Consider the following 12,409-nt stretch of genomic DNA (forward strand, 5'->3'; position numbering starts at 1 on the left):
AGATTTCTTTTTAACATTCATCTAGAATCTGTACTCTGCATCTCATATTTTGGGTTGATAGAGAATAAATCTTGGCCCTTTTCTGTGTGACATCCATTTGGCGGTCCATTCTATCGCATCCCTTCTATCCTTCTTATTAAGGTTAAACCTAACCAGAATTTTTCCATCTAGGATTCATCTTGCAGTTCTCTGATTGTCCTCATTATCCTTCCTTGATTGTGTTCCATTTTTTTCCGTCATCCTTTACGTTGTCATGTTCAGATTTAAACACAAGGTGTGACAGAACTATTATTTTTCATGATTTGAAAATGGTACGACATAATTACTGATTCAGCCTAAAAGCATATTTGCCTTTTTTTTTGTAAGCAAAACATTTTGCTGTCTCTTGCTTAGTTTGATTATAAATTGAATAACTAGTAATTGCAATACATTGGTCCATTCAGTTCTTTGTTGACCACAGGCTGTGGAACGCATACCCTATTGTCAAAGAAAACAAAATAAAACCTTTGTAGTTATACCTCTTTTATTATTATTATTATTTTGCTTTTAACATCTTTTTTGAGCAATTGGTATGCTAATTATGTTACTTGCCTTTATTCTGAAATTACAAAAAAAAAATATTTTTGTTGTTTTCTGCATTCTTTGTTAACAAAGGCTTATGCTGAGCTTTATACTTTCTGAAGCCAACTGTACAATTTTGGACTACTTGTGTACTCAAACCAGCCGATTTTTTTTCTCCACATTTTTATTAGTTAAAGACACCATTGGGTAACTGTCCTGCTTTCCTTCAATTATTTCTCTTCCCCCTGCTGTGATTATAATTTTAACACCCTTTAGTTTGATGAGTTCTTGAGTTCTTCTCTTCAGATTCAGCTTGAATTTTTTTCTGTCAAATTTTCCTGTCATTGCCCTGAGATTATTGAAATTTATCAATCCATGGTTCATTTATATGCCTTCAGATTTGGCATGCCTTAAAATTGGGAATTTCTGTCACTTTTCCTATTTGAAGTTTTTGTTTTTGTTTCAATTTTTTGGGAGAGGGAGTGAAATAATAAATTGGAGAGAAAGTAGAACAAAATACAACACAAAATCCAGGAAGGCTAAAAACCATAGTTCGTTGAATTAGTTAACTCTACCCAAATATAAACATTTCTGAAATAATATTAGATTATTTGCTCTAAAAATTAATAAAAGCAATATATACTCAAACTATCTTACACAGTAACAATAATTAAATGAGTGATACATAGTTATTTTTTTAAAAAAACCATTGTTTTATTCAAGTTTGAATGGCCAATATTATTTCATATAGCATCTTTACAATATTTGTCTAATGAGTCACAAAATCTAATGCTACAAATTATAAAATATAGATTAAAGTATTTAGCACATTTCAGAAGATCAGGAGCTAGAACTAAGAAAAGCAGCAAGCTATTAATTATAAACTAACACAAGTTAAAATTTAAGATTGTTTACAAAGACATAAAATGTATTAAAGAGACAAATTTCCTTTCCTCTTCAATAGCACTATCAATAGCATTTAGGCTTTTATACTGTTTTCAGTGCTTTACAGCCCTCTCTAAGTGGTTTACAGAGTCAGCATATTGCCCCCAATAATCTGAGTTCTCATTTTTACCGACTTCGGAAGGATGGAAGGCTGAGTCAACCTTGAGCCTGGAGAGATTTGATCTGCCAAACCGCTGGCACTCTAACCACTGCACCACCACGGCTCCTGGAATGCTTTTACAATTCTTACTTGATGAGATCTCAAGGATCATAAATACCATATTTCCCCGAAAATAAGACCCTGCCTTATTGCCATGCGCTCAAAAGCTCAATTGGGCTTATTATCAAGGGATGTCTTTTTTTTTATTCAAAAAGTTTTACAGAAAATTTCCCCCCCTTTCCCCGCACCTCCCTTCACAACCCCCCTCCCCCCCGACTTCCCAGAACGAGCACAAGGTATAGTTAAAAATAAAACAAACATATGCTAAAAAATTTTCGTCCCAACTTAATTATACCCCTACAATTCTCATCAGTTCCTAACTTCCCCTGAAAACAATCAAAAATAATACATCATAATAATTCAAAAGCAGTCTGATAACTCTTAGTCTGTTATCTACTTTGAATATAGTCAATCCATTTTTTCCATTCCTTTAAGTATCTTTCTTGCGTATTGTCTTTCAAAAAGGCTGATATTTTCGCCATCTCAGCCAAATTGGCAACTTTCAATATCCATTCTTCTGTTGTAGGTACTTCTTTTTTCTTCCAATACTGTCCTATTAGTAATCTTGCTGCTGTTATTAGATTTAAAATCAATTTAGTCTCAATTACTGTACAGTCTGTAATAATTCTCAACAGATAAAATTGCGGCAGGAACTTTATCTTCTTTTTCAAAACATTTTGTAAAATCCACCAAATTTTTATCCAAAAGGCCTTTATATCCTTACAAGTCCACCAAATATGAAAATATGTAGCGTCATCACAATTACATCTCCAACATTTTGCTGAGACCTAAGTCAAAGGGATGTCTTATTTTGGGGAAAACAGGATATGTACATTTCTGAGGACCCTGATTATGGTATATATTAATAATACATATATTAAAGGTCTCAGGAACATCATCATCTTTATCATCATAGCTACTGCCGCTCTGAAAGTTTGAAAAGTGAATATTTCAGGGTAAAAAAAGGAGTTAAGGAAGTTGAAATATTTAGCTAAGGCCTCAAATTCTACCCGATCCCATACTAGTTTCTCATTGCTGCTTGTGTCTTCTACTGTTCTATATTTTAGTATTTTTTTTTCCTTTCAGCACAATGATCCTTATTTATTCAATATGCTTAACTGGATTGGAGGAATATGTCATGGGAACACACAAAAGGGTTCAGTTGGTCCTGTCAGCCACTGGGGAGTTAAATTAGCTACATACTAATATTCCATCATGCAAAGAGTTAAACTAACTCCAACCAGTTAGATATATCATTGGAATATCCAAAAAGAACTGAAGAGAAAGTGCAGCTGAAAAAGCAAACTTCTCCATTATTGAATTCTTGCCATGGTTTGGCAACGCACAGCACATCTTCTGAACTCTGGTTTGCAGTAATGGCCAAACAACACCTGTTTGCACAGTCAGTATTAAAGAGGCCAGTAAAGTTATGAAATTTTGCCAGTATTTTCTCAGCACAAAGATTGAACGGATATTAAGCTAGGGATTCCGTATTCTCATTATGTATTGCTAAAAGCACTGATAAGGAGATTTGATTTGTTAGTGACTGATTTAGTGAAATATTTCAGGGTAAAAAAAGGAGTTAAGGAAGTTGAAATATTTAGCTAAGGCCTCAAATTCTACCCGATCCCATACTAGTTTCTCATTGCTGCTTGGGTCTTCTACTGTTCTATATTTTAGTATTTTTTTTTCCTTTCAGCACAATGATCCTTATTTATTCAATATGCTTAACTGAATAGGAGGAGTATGTCATGGGAACACACAAAAGGGTTCAGTTGGCCCTGTCAGCCACTGGGGAGTTAAATTAGCTCATACTAATATTTCATCATGCAAAGAGTTAAACTAACTCCAACCAGTTAGATATATCATTGGAATACCCAAAAAGAACTGAAGAGAAAGTGCAGCTGAAAAAGCAAACTTCTCCATTATTGAATTCTTGCCAAGGCTTGGCAACGCACAGCACATCTTCTGAACTCTGGTTTGCAGTAATGGCCAAACAACACCTGTTTGCACAGTCAGTATTAAAGAGGCCAGTAAAGTTATGAAATTTTGCCAGTATTTTCTCAGCACAAAGATTTAATGGATATTAAGCTAGGGATTCCGTATTCTCATTATGTATTTCTAAAAGCACTGATAAGGAGATTTGATTTGTTAGTGACTGATTTAGTGAAGTATTTTATGAGGACAGAAGCAATGTAACAGAACAAACAACGTGACCCTTGCCCAAGAGGGTTTGCCTTATTTTTGCATTATGTGACTATTTACATTTTGTTCCATGAGTGACAGACACATAATTAATTCAGAAAAAGATAACTTTTGGAGAAAATATAGTGCTGCCAGATATTTTGTTTCCTCAGAGAGAACCAGGTGCTTTGTAGAGCAGAGGCATGCTTAAGCAAAACCTCAACAGTACTTAATTCCATCCTTCTGGGCTAGTATAGTGATGGCTAACCTTTTTGTTGTCGCATAATGCATGCGTGACCTGTGACCCGCCCTCCCATGCATGCATGCACTTCTCCCACCTGCCCCCCATGCATGCATGCATGGCCCCCTGCCCTTTTTTGGGCCTAGCAGGCGTCCCTGCAGCCTCCTGGAACCAAAAATGGGTGACCTGGGGGGGGCACCACACAACCGCCACAACCTGTTTTGGGCCTAGCAGGCCTCCCTGCAGCCTCCTGAAACCAAAAACGGGCCACGGTGTGTGTGATGACCCCCGTGCATGTGTGCATGACCTTCCTGCCCCCATGCATGTGCATGCGACCCCCTGGGCATGCACACGCATGTTCTGCATGCACCCCCGCACATGTGCAACAGAGACCCCAAAATTAGCTGGCTGGCGGGAGACGTGCAAACATGTGGGGTGGAGTTGAGCTGGACAATGGCTTATGTGCCCGCAAAGAGGGCTCCGTGTGCCATTTGTGGCATGCGTGCCATAGGTTTACCATCACAGGGCTAGTAGAAGATAGGAAGGATCCTAAAACATCACAAACAGAAGGCCACATGGTTAATTTATTGTATCTCAGGAGCACAGTAATCATCAGCAATGCTATTATTACCGTACTAAGCAAAGTACTTCCAAAATTTCTATTCACTACAATACCCTATTTCTCATCCTCCTCCCTCCCTACCCACTATCTGATTATCCTCAGTTTGAACTCCAGAAGAATCAAAGGAAAAGCCCACCTGGCACAATGTCTCATTTTCTGTGGTGTCTCCAAACCTTACAGTTTTCATCCAGTTCTATGACTTTTGATAAAGCTTGGTCAGTCCCAGTAAACTACCTTTGTTGATTTTTTTATTTTGAAGAATATTATCTAATAAATATTCTTAAAGATCTTTATCCTGGTGTTTTCCTGAATGCTGTTTATGTTGAAATACTCCAGAATCACTCTTTCTTCCCCCATGGCTTACTCTGAGCAGGTCTCATGTATTCCATCTTTCATAAATGTCTTTTCTGATCCTCACAAATTCAGTATCTATGGGATAGATGGACAGACAGACAAATACATCACTCTATGGATAGGTGGACAGATCCAAACAGCTACAAATCAATAAGTATGATGGCTACATATAAATGCTACCAGTAGTTACAATATGGAAATATTTGGAAAAAGTAAATGAAAAATTAATGTTTGGGTTTTTTTATTATAGGGTAAACTTGGTGTTCCCGGTTTGCCAGGATATCCAGGAAGACAAGGCCCTAAGGTAAATTTGGTACAGCATTAGGGAGGTATATGTAATTTAAGATTTAATAGTACATGCACAATTTTTTTTGGTATATGTTTTATTTGTAATTTATTTGTAGGAAAACTACAAATAGTGTGTACACATTTATTTAGGTGAATGGATGTGTATGAGTTTGTTACTTAGAATTGATGTAGTTGGAATTATAAAACACTTTTACTGCAATCTAAACATGACATTCATTACATACCGATCTTCTAATGCAGGGGTGTCAAACTCGATTTCATTGAGGGCTGCATCAGGGTTGTGTTTGACCTCGGGGCCGGAATGGGTGTGGCCAGCTCCACGTCACTTGTGTAATCAAATGCCACTTTTGCTAGTAATTTGTTTTGCTAGCACTCTGCCAGTGAAACCGGAGCTCGGGAGGGCGGCCTGCGGTCCGCCCGGGCTCCATTTTTAGTTGTGATGGCCTCCTGCACCATTCTGCCAGTGAAACCAGAGCTCGTGGGTGGCCCTCTCAAGTTCTGTTGTGGCTGGCATAGAACTGCAGGATGCTGTCGCAACCAAAAACGGAGTGTGTGGCCCTCCCGAATTCCGTTTTCACTGGCAGAGGCACTGTGGGCCGGTCCTTCGCTGTTTCCAGGGTGGCCGCATGGGCCGGATCCAGCCTGCGAGTCTTGACACCCTGTTCTAATAGAAGCAAGTCCAGTAATTATGACTTGATATTCTACTCTGGACAATTATGTTGACACTATATAATGTATACTACCATGAATTGTGTGTAGAAACCTGGAGTCTGTGACTTCTAGTCCTACCTTTGGCACAAAGCCAGTAAAATGATGTTGGGTCAGTCATTCTCAGCCCTAAGAAGCAGGCAGTGTCAAACCACTTCTGAAATCTTGCTAAGAAAATTGCAGGAACTAGTCCAGGCAATCACTGGGAGTCAACAAAAACTTAATGGAATGAAAGAAAACCCTACCATCCCACCATCTATGCATACTGTACATTTTGATGGAATCTTTTTTCTATATTCAAATGCAGAGATCAAATAATATGAAGTGCTTTAATGGTAGGCAAAGATCACATTTCATATGAGTAGAACATTTTGCAATAATTTCTGAGTAGAAATATTCTTTATTAATCTTCCCGATGTTCCACATTCAACCCCAGTTAGTTTCTTTCATCAAATAGCATCTGTCTACCCATTATGGAAGCAAACTGCTTATAATCCATTATTATTATTGATACAAATGCCATGTCATAGTAATATCAGTGGAGTGGTCAGCTGTGATTACAGTTATGGCAATGAGACATTAAAGGTAAAATTTCCTTGTAAAGCTGGCACTATTTAGAAATGTTTATTGATGTTCAGGTTTAAATGATATTAAATTCACCATTACGATTGAGTCTGATTTCAACTAATTATGCAACAATAGATAGATTGCAATGGGTCGGACATGACTTTGCAACTAACAACAACAACAAGATAGATTGTGTGATTTTTTTTACTAGTTGTAAGGAGTCAAAACTGACTGAAACTGATTTAAAACCATAAACCATAAATGAAACAGTCATAAAACGAAGTCAAAAGTAGCAAAGCAGTACATCATATATTAGGTGCCATGTATTTGTGTGTTTGTGTGTATTTATGTAGCATTATGTAGGTATAGGTGAACGTAAATGTATATGTATTATAAGTATGTGTGTCTGTGTGTATACATATGTATGTATTTGTATGTATATATGTATGTATGTATGTGTATATGTATATGTATATATGTACGGTCTGGCTGCAACATTAGCCATTTCAAACCCCTCCAATCCATACATGCAACAGACTGACACCCACTATGAAGATGTAGAACAACCACGAACACGAAGCCAAACAACAGCAATGCAGCTCACCAGCTCAAATCCCCCTGCAACTCAGACTAATCTGAGCACAACCAAGCCCCCACCCAAACAGGACACACCCCCAGCCAATCAGAGCACAAAAAAACCCCATCCAATCAGAGCTCAGCCAAGCTCCCACCCAATCAGTTCAAACCCCCACTAGCAGTTAAAAAGGAAGAAACAGCTGCAATCACACATTGCTCCCAGAAGCACGAAGCTGAAGCCTGAAAATGACGAATGAGACTTTGTCGAAACGTCGCCAAGACACTTCCAATTTTACACGGGAGAAAACCCGAATAACCAAAGACCTACATATATATATATGTATGTGTATACACACATATACATACATAAATACAGTATAGAAACCTCCCTTCAATATCTGTACCTAAAGTAATACTATATATTGAAATTAAGATACTATTCATATCATAGAAAATTTAAAATCATTTTTATTTCTTAAAAAAATGCCATTAATAAACTATAAAAATATGACAATATAGATATATAGACAATATATATGCTCCAGTAGGTGTCTATTCCTAACCACCATAATGTGATGCAAACACATCACATTTTTTTTATTAGTGCCATGGTGTCATACACACTTTTCATCACTTACCCCCTTTCTATAGATACTAGTCTTCTAACAATTCCAGTAAAGCTAAATTATAATCAATTATGGAATTAAAATCCATGATACGATATTCTGGGGACATCTGTTCTTTGTTTTCTGTGTGTGTATTTATATAAATTAAGTATGTTGAGTTTGTGCTTTATAATCAAATTATTGTAATGGCACACATCTACTCCTACTCCTGTGTCTTCTTTCCATGAATGGTGGCTTGACATGTCATTGTTTTCAAAATAAATGTATATAAGCTTACTGTTAATTCTTTACTGCATTCTGGACTTGAATAATTATGGTAAGTAACTGAAAACTGTTAATATCTATATTCATGTTTGGATTGTGTCACTTAATATACTGTATGTTATATTACTTAAATATAGTTCATAATAAAAAGTAGTTTACATCCTGAAGTTCCAGATTAAATCCTTGGAATGATCAAGTAGGAGGAGAAGGCATTTCTGTCTCAAATTCTGGAGAACAGCAATGGAGATGTTGAATAAATAGACAAATAGCTTGACTTGATATAAGACAGCATTCTATATTCTACCCATGCTATGCTTCCAATGGCCTCCCAAGTATGAAACAGGGAGAAAGAGTTTGAACACATTTGCTATTAAAAACGCTGCGTTTAGTTTAAAGAAGATTTTTTTGTCATTGAATAGATAGTAGAAAGGTTCATCAAATATGTTATCATCTTCAGGATATAATATTATAATCCATCAAAAGTATACAGCGTGAAGGGTGTACTAAATATTTATATCAATTAAAAGTACATTTGTAATTTTTTGTGCAGGGATCTACTGGGTTTCCTGGATTTTCAGGTTCTAATGGAGAGAAAGGAGGACGGGTAAGTCACAGCATTTTACCTATAAAGTTATGAATATATGGAATTTGAATTTGAGAACATTAAACAAATTGTAATGTACAATATTATGTAAAATTTTCTAAATTGGATGGTGTTCAAACTAAACAAAAAAATGGAATGATAGCAGTTCAGGAGTATCAAGGCTTTTAAAATAAAAATCAATGCTATACATATCCATTATGGCTACAATTGAAGCAACTTTAAGCCCTATTATACATAAATGCAGCTCCCAATTAAAAATACTGCTTAATGAGATGCCACAGAGTACACAAGCATAGAGAGTCAGGATTATTTTTCTTTCTTGTATACCTAGCTAGTGAAAAGGAGATTGATTAATTGATTGGTATGTTTGATATACCTAACCGTTGTATACCAATGTCTCTGGCTGGTTTACAAGAATCAAAACACAGAAAAACCCATGATGTACCCCAGCATGCAAGAATAAGCAACCAATCCACTAAAACTCACCTAACCATCTGACCCAAATGTCTGGAGAAATAGCCAGATCTTCAATGCCTTGCAAAAAGCCAAACAGGGTTGGGATCCTCTAAATCTCCAGAGGGATGGTGTTTCCGATGCTGCCACTGAGACGGCATAACACTGGATTCAAAGAAGGTGTTATTGCTTGATAGAAGAGCCCTGGAGTTGAAGCAGATGAAATTATAAGTGGATGGCCAAGCTAAGTAGATCATTATGGAATTCAAGATGGCGCCACCAACGGCAGCCTCGGTGAAATGCTCTCTGATTGATGAATGTATTTTTATGATGATTATGATCATGATTTGTCAATTATAGCTTTTATGTAGAAAGAGAGCTTATGCATCAAAGACAAATTCCTTGTGTGTCCAGTCACACCTGACCAATAAAGTATTCTATTCTATTCTATTCTATTCTATTCTATTCTATTCTATTCTATTCTATTCTATTCTATTCTATTCTATTCTTTCTGTTCTGTTCTATATATAAAATGCGAAGAACATTTGTAGATAGTAATAGCAACAGCACTTAGACCTCTATGCCACTTCACAATGCTTTACAGCCCTCTCTAAGAAGTTTACAGAGTCAGCATATTGCCCTCAACAATCTGGTCCTCATTTTGCTGACCTTGGAAGGATGGAAGACTGAGTCAACCTTGAGCCGTTCAGAATTGAACTCCTGAAGTGAGCAGTGAGTTAGCCTGCAGTATGGCACTCTAACCACTGTGCCACCACAGCTCATCATTATGGAGTGTGAAAAGGAAATTCCATTCCCGTGCTGAAACTGTAAGAAATTGCTCTTTTGAAGACAAATGTTCATAATATGCTTTGGGGAATAACCGCACCCCCCACAATAATATCATTGAAAAGCCAACTTGTCTGCAGCTCAAAAATAGAATATGATTCTAAAGAAAACGTTTTTAAACAGATAAGATATCAAGAATTTGCTCTTTAGTTGAAGATAGTGAATACATCCATAATGCCGACTAAGCAAATCGTCAAAAATTCACAGCATCCATAAAGCTCAGCTGGATGTAGCTGATTGCTCGTGATAGAGCTGCACGAAAGTCATCAAAGGGGAAAAGACGGGCTGACAGTTATACTTCATGGTAGCTTAGTGTGCCATTAAGTGAGACTGAAGTAATGCATGCCATTAATCTGCCTATCATTTCATTTTATTTAATGTGAATGAAATTTATCACTTTAAATGTCTAGATAGAGAGTTCCATATGAGGACTGCTTGCCACATAAATTGGCAAAACGGTATTTATAACTAAAGGGGACTCATGAATTCCTAATTGCTTGCACAATTAATCTTTAGGAGAACGGGGTTCCCTTCTCCACATGGAATTCTCTGAATCCTTCAAAGACGTATAAATATTATATCATGTATATGTGAAGGGTAATAAAAGTGTTCACATTTAAAAGCATCTAACACATGCCTATTCTGTAACACATCTAGTAATAAAGACAGATGGAGGGTAGGGAAGGAAGAGAAGGGAGTAGGAAGAAACTCCAGTCCCCCTTTTTACAAATTTCAGTAGATTAAATTTCTCAGTTATAATTTAAGGTAGAACTGGGCAACTGTTTTGTTGTCAAGGGCTACACGTAACTTTTTGGGGAGAGCCTGAGGATTTTAAGGTAGATGGGGCTACTTCACACATGTTGGTGAAGTTTTGAGTTCTTTCTTTCTTTCTTTCTTTCTTTCTTTCTTTCTTTCTTTCTTTCTTTCTTTCTTTCTTTCTTTCTTTCTTTCTTTCTCTTTCTTTCTTTCCTTCCTTCCTTCCTTCCTTCCTTCCTTCCTTCCTTCCTTCCTTCCTTTCTTTTTCTTACTTATATATCAGTAGTAGGGGTTTTGTCTTCTTTTTCCTTATTCCTTTTCAAACTGACAGGAAACCCAACCATTAATTTTCTGATGGAATACATGCATCCATATTCCTCTTAGATGTGTATATACATTTATATATGTGTGTGTGTGTGTAATAACACGTTGGAGATTTTAGAATCAAATAATGTAGCTTAAGACTGAAACCTTCATTATGAAACTAGGATTTTGATGTACACACTTTCTTTATTATTTTTCATTTTGTGTCCAATTTTATATTTAATTTTGAAGAAAAAGTAAAATAATTACATTTTAACACTAATATTCAAACTATAATTAACTTGGATAGAATAGCCGCTTCCTATCTATATTTAATATTCTAAGACAGCGGTCACCAACCGGTGGTCGCCCTCCCTTCCCAGTCACTCCTCGTCTGGCAAGGGAAGGGAAGTGGGGTAGGAGATTCGCTCCATATTCCAGAATGGGAGCGAAGCTTCGTCTCTTGCTAGATCTTTCTCTCTCTCCCCCACTCTTTCTCATGGGCCAGCCAGTGTCTTGGGGCTGAGAGGAAGTCAATCATCCCCCCAAGAGACTGAGGTGCAGGAGCACCAACAAGGGATGGAAGAAACGGCCGCGAGATCCAGCAAGAGACGAAGCTTCACTCCCATTCTGAAATATGGAGTGAATCTCCATCCCCCCTCCCCTTCCCTTGCCAGGCAAAGAGTGACTGGGAAGGGAGAGTGAGGGGTGGGGACAGCCACTGGTGGATTCAGCCGAAAGGAAGCTACAGCAGGGGGAAGAAACAGCCCGGGGTTCCCACTACCCATTGCTTCGGCCCGCTTGCACCACCACCCCTTGCACCATTACCTCATTCCAGCCAGCGAGGGCTGCACTGCAAAGTTGCAAGTTTCTTCCATCCCTTGTTGGTGCCCCTGCACCTCAGTCTCTTGGGAGGGGGCATTAACTTCTTCTCAGCCCCAAGACACTGGCTTGCCCATGAGAAAGAGTTGGAGAGAGAGAGAGAGAGAGATAGAAAGGGGAAAGAGAGATGAGAAAGAAAGAGAGAGGGGGAGAGAGAGAGAGAGAAAGAAAAAGAGAGAGTGGAGAGAGAAAGAGAGAAAGAGAGAGAGAGAGACAATGAAAGAGAGAGGAAGAGACAGAGAGAGAATGAGAGAGACAGAGAATGAAAGAGAAAGAGAGAGAGAAAGAGACAGAGAATGAAAGGGAGAAAGAGACAGAATGAAAGAGAGAGAATGAGAGAGAGAGAGAGAGAAAGAAACAGAAGGAATCAGAGAGAGAATGAATGGGA

The 12,409-nt window shown here is 37.6% G+C and overlaps 1 protein-coding gene across 1 annotated transcript in view; it reads left to right on the forward strand.

Annotated features, from left to right (window-relative positions):
• The window catches only part of COL11A1 (collagen type XI alpha 1 chain), a 295,583-nt gene that overhangs the window by 165,300 nt on the left and 117,874 nt on the right, over positions 1 to 12,409 (forward strand). Inside the window, exons 31-32 of the mRNA XM_058177409.1 lie at positions 5,378 to 5,431; positions 8,728 to 8,781. Coding sequence (XP_058033392.1) covers positions 5,378 to 5,431; positions 8,728 to 8,781 — 108 coding nt within the window. The remainder of the gene's footprint in view (positions 1 to 5,377; positions 5,432 to 8,727; positions 8,782 to 12,409) is intronic.

This window comes from Ahaetulla prasina, chromosome 3 (assembly GCF_028640845.1).
Source record: "Ahaetulla prasina isolate Xishuangbanna chromosome 3, ASM2864084v1, whole genome shotgun sequence".
Lineage (NCBI taxonomy): Eukaryota > Metazoa > Chordata > Lepidosauria > Squamata > Colubridae > Ahaetulla > Ahaetulla prasina.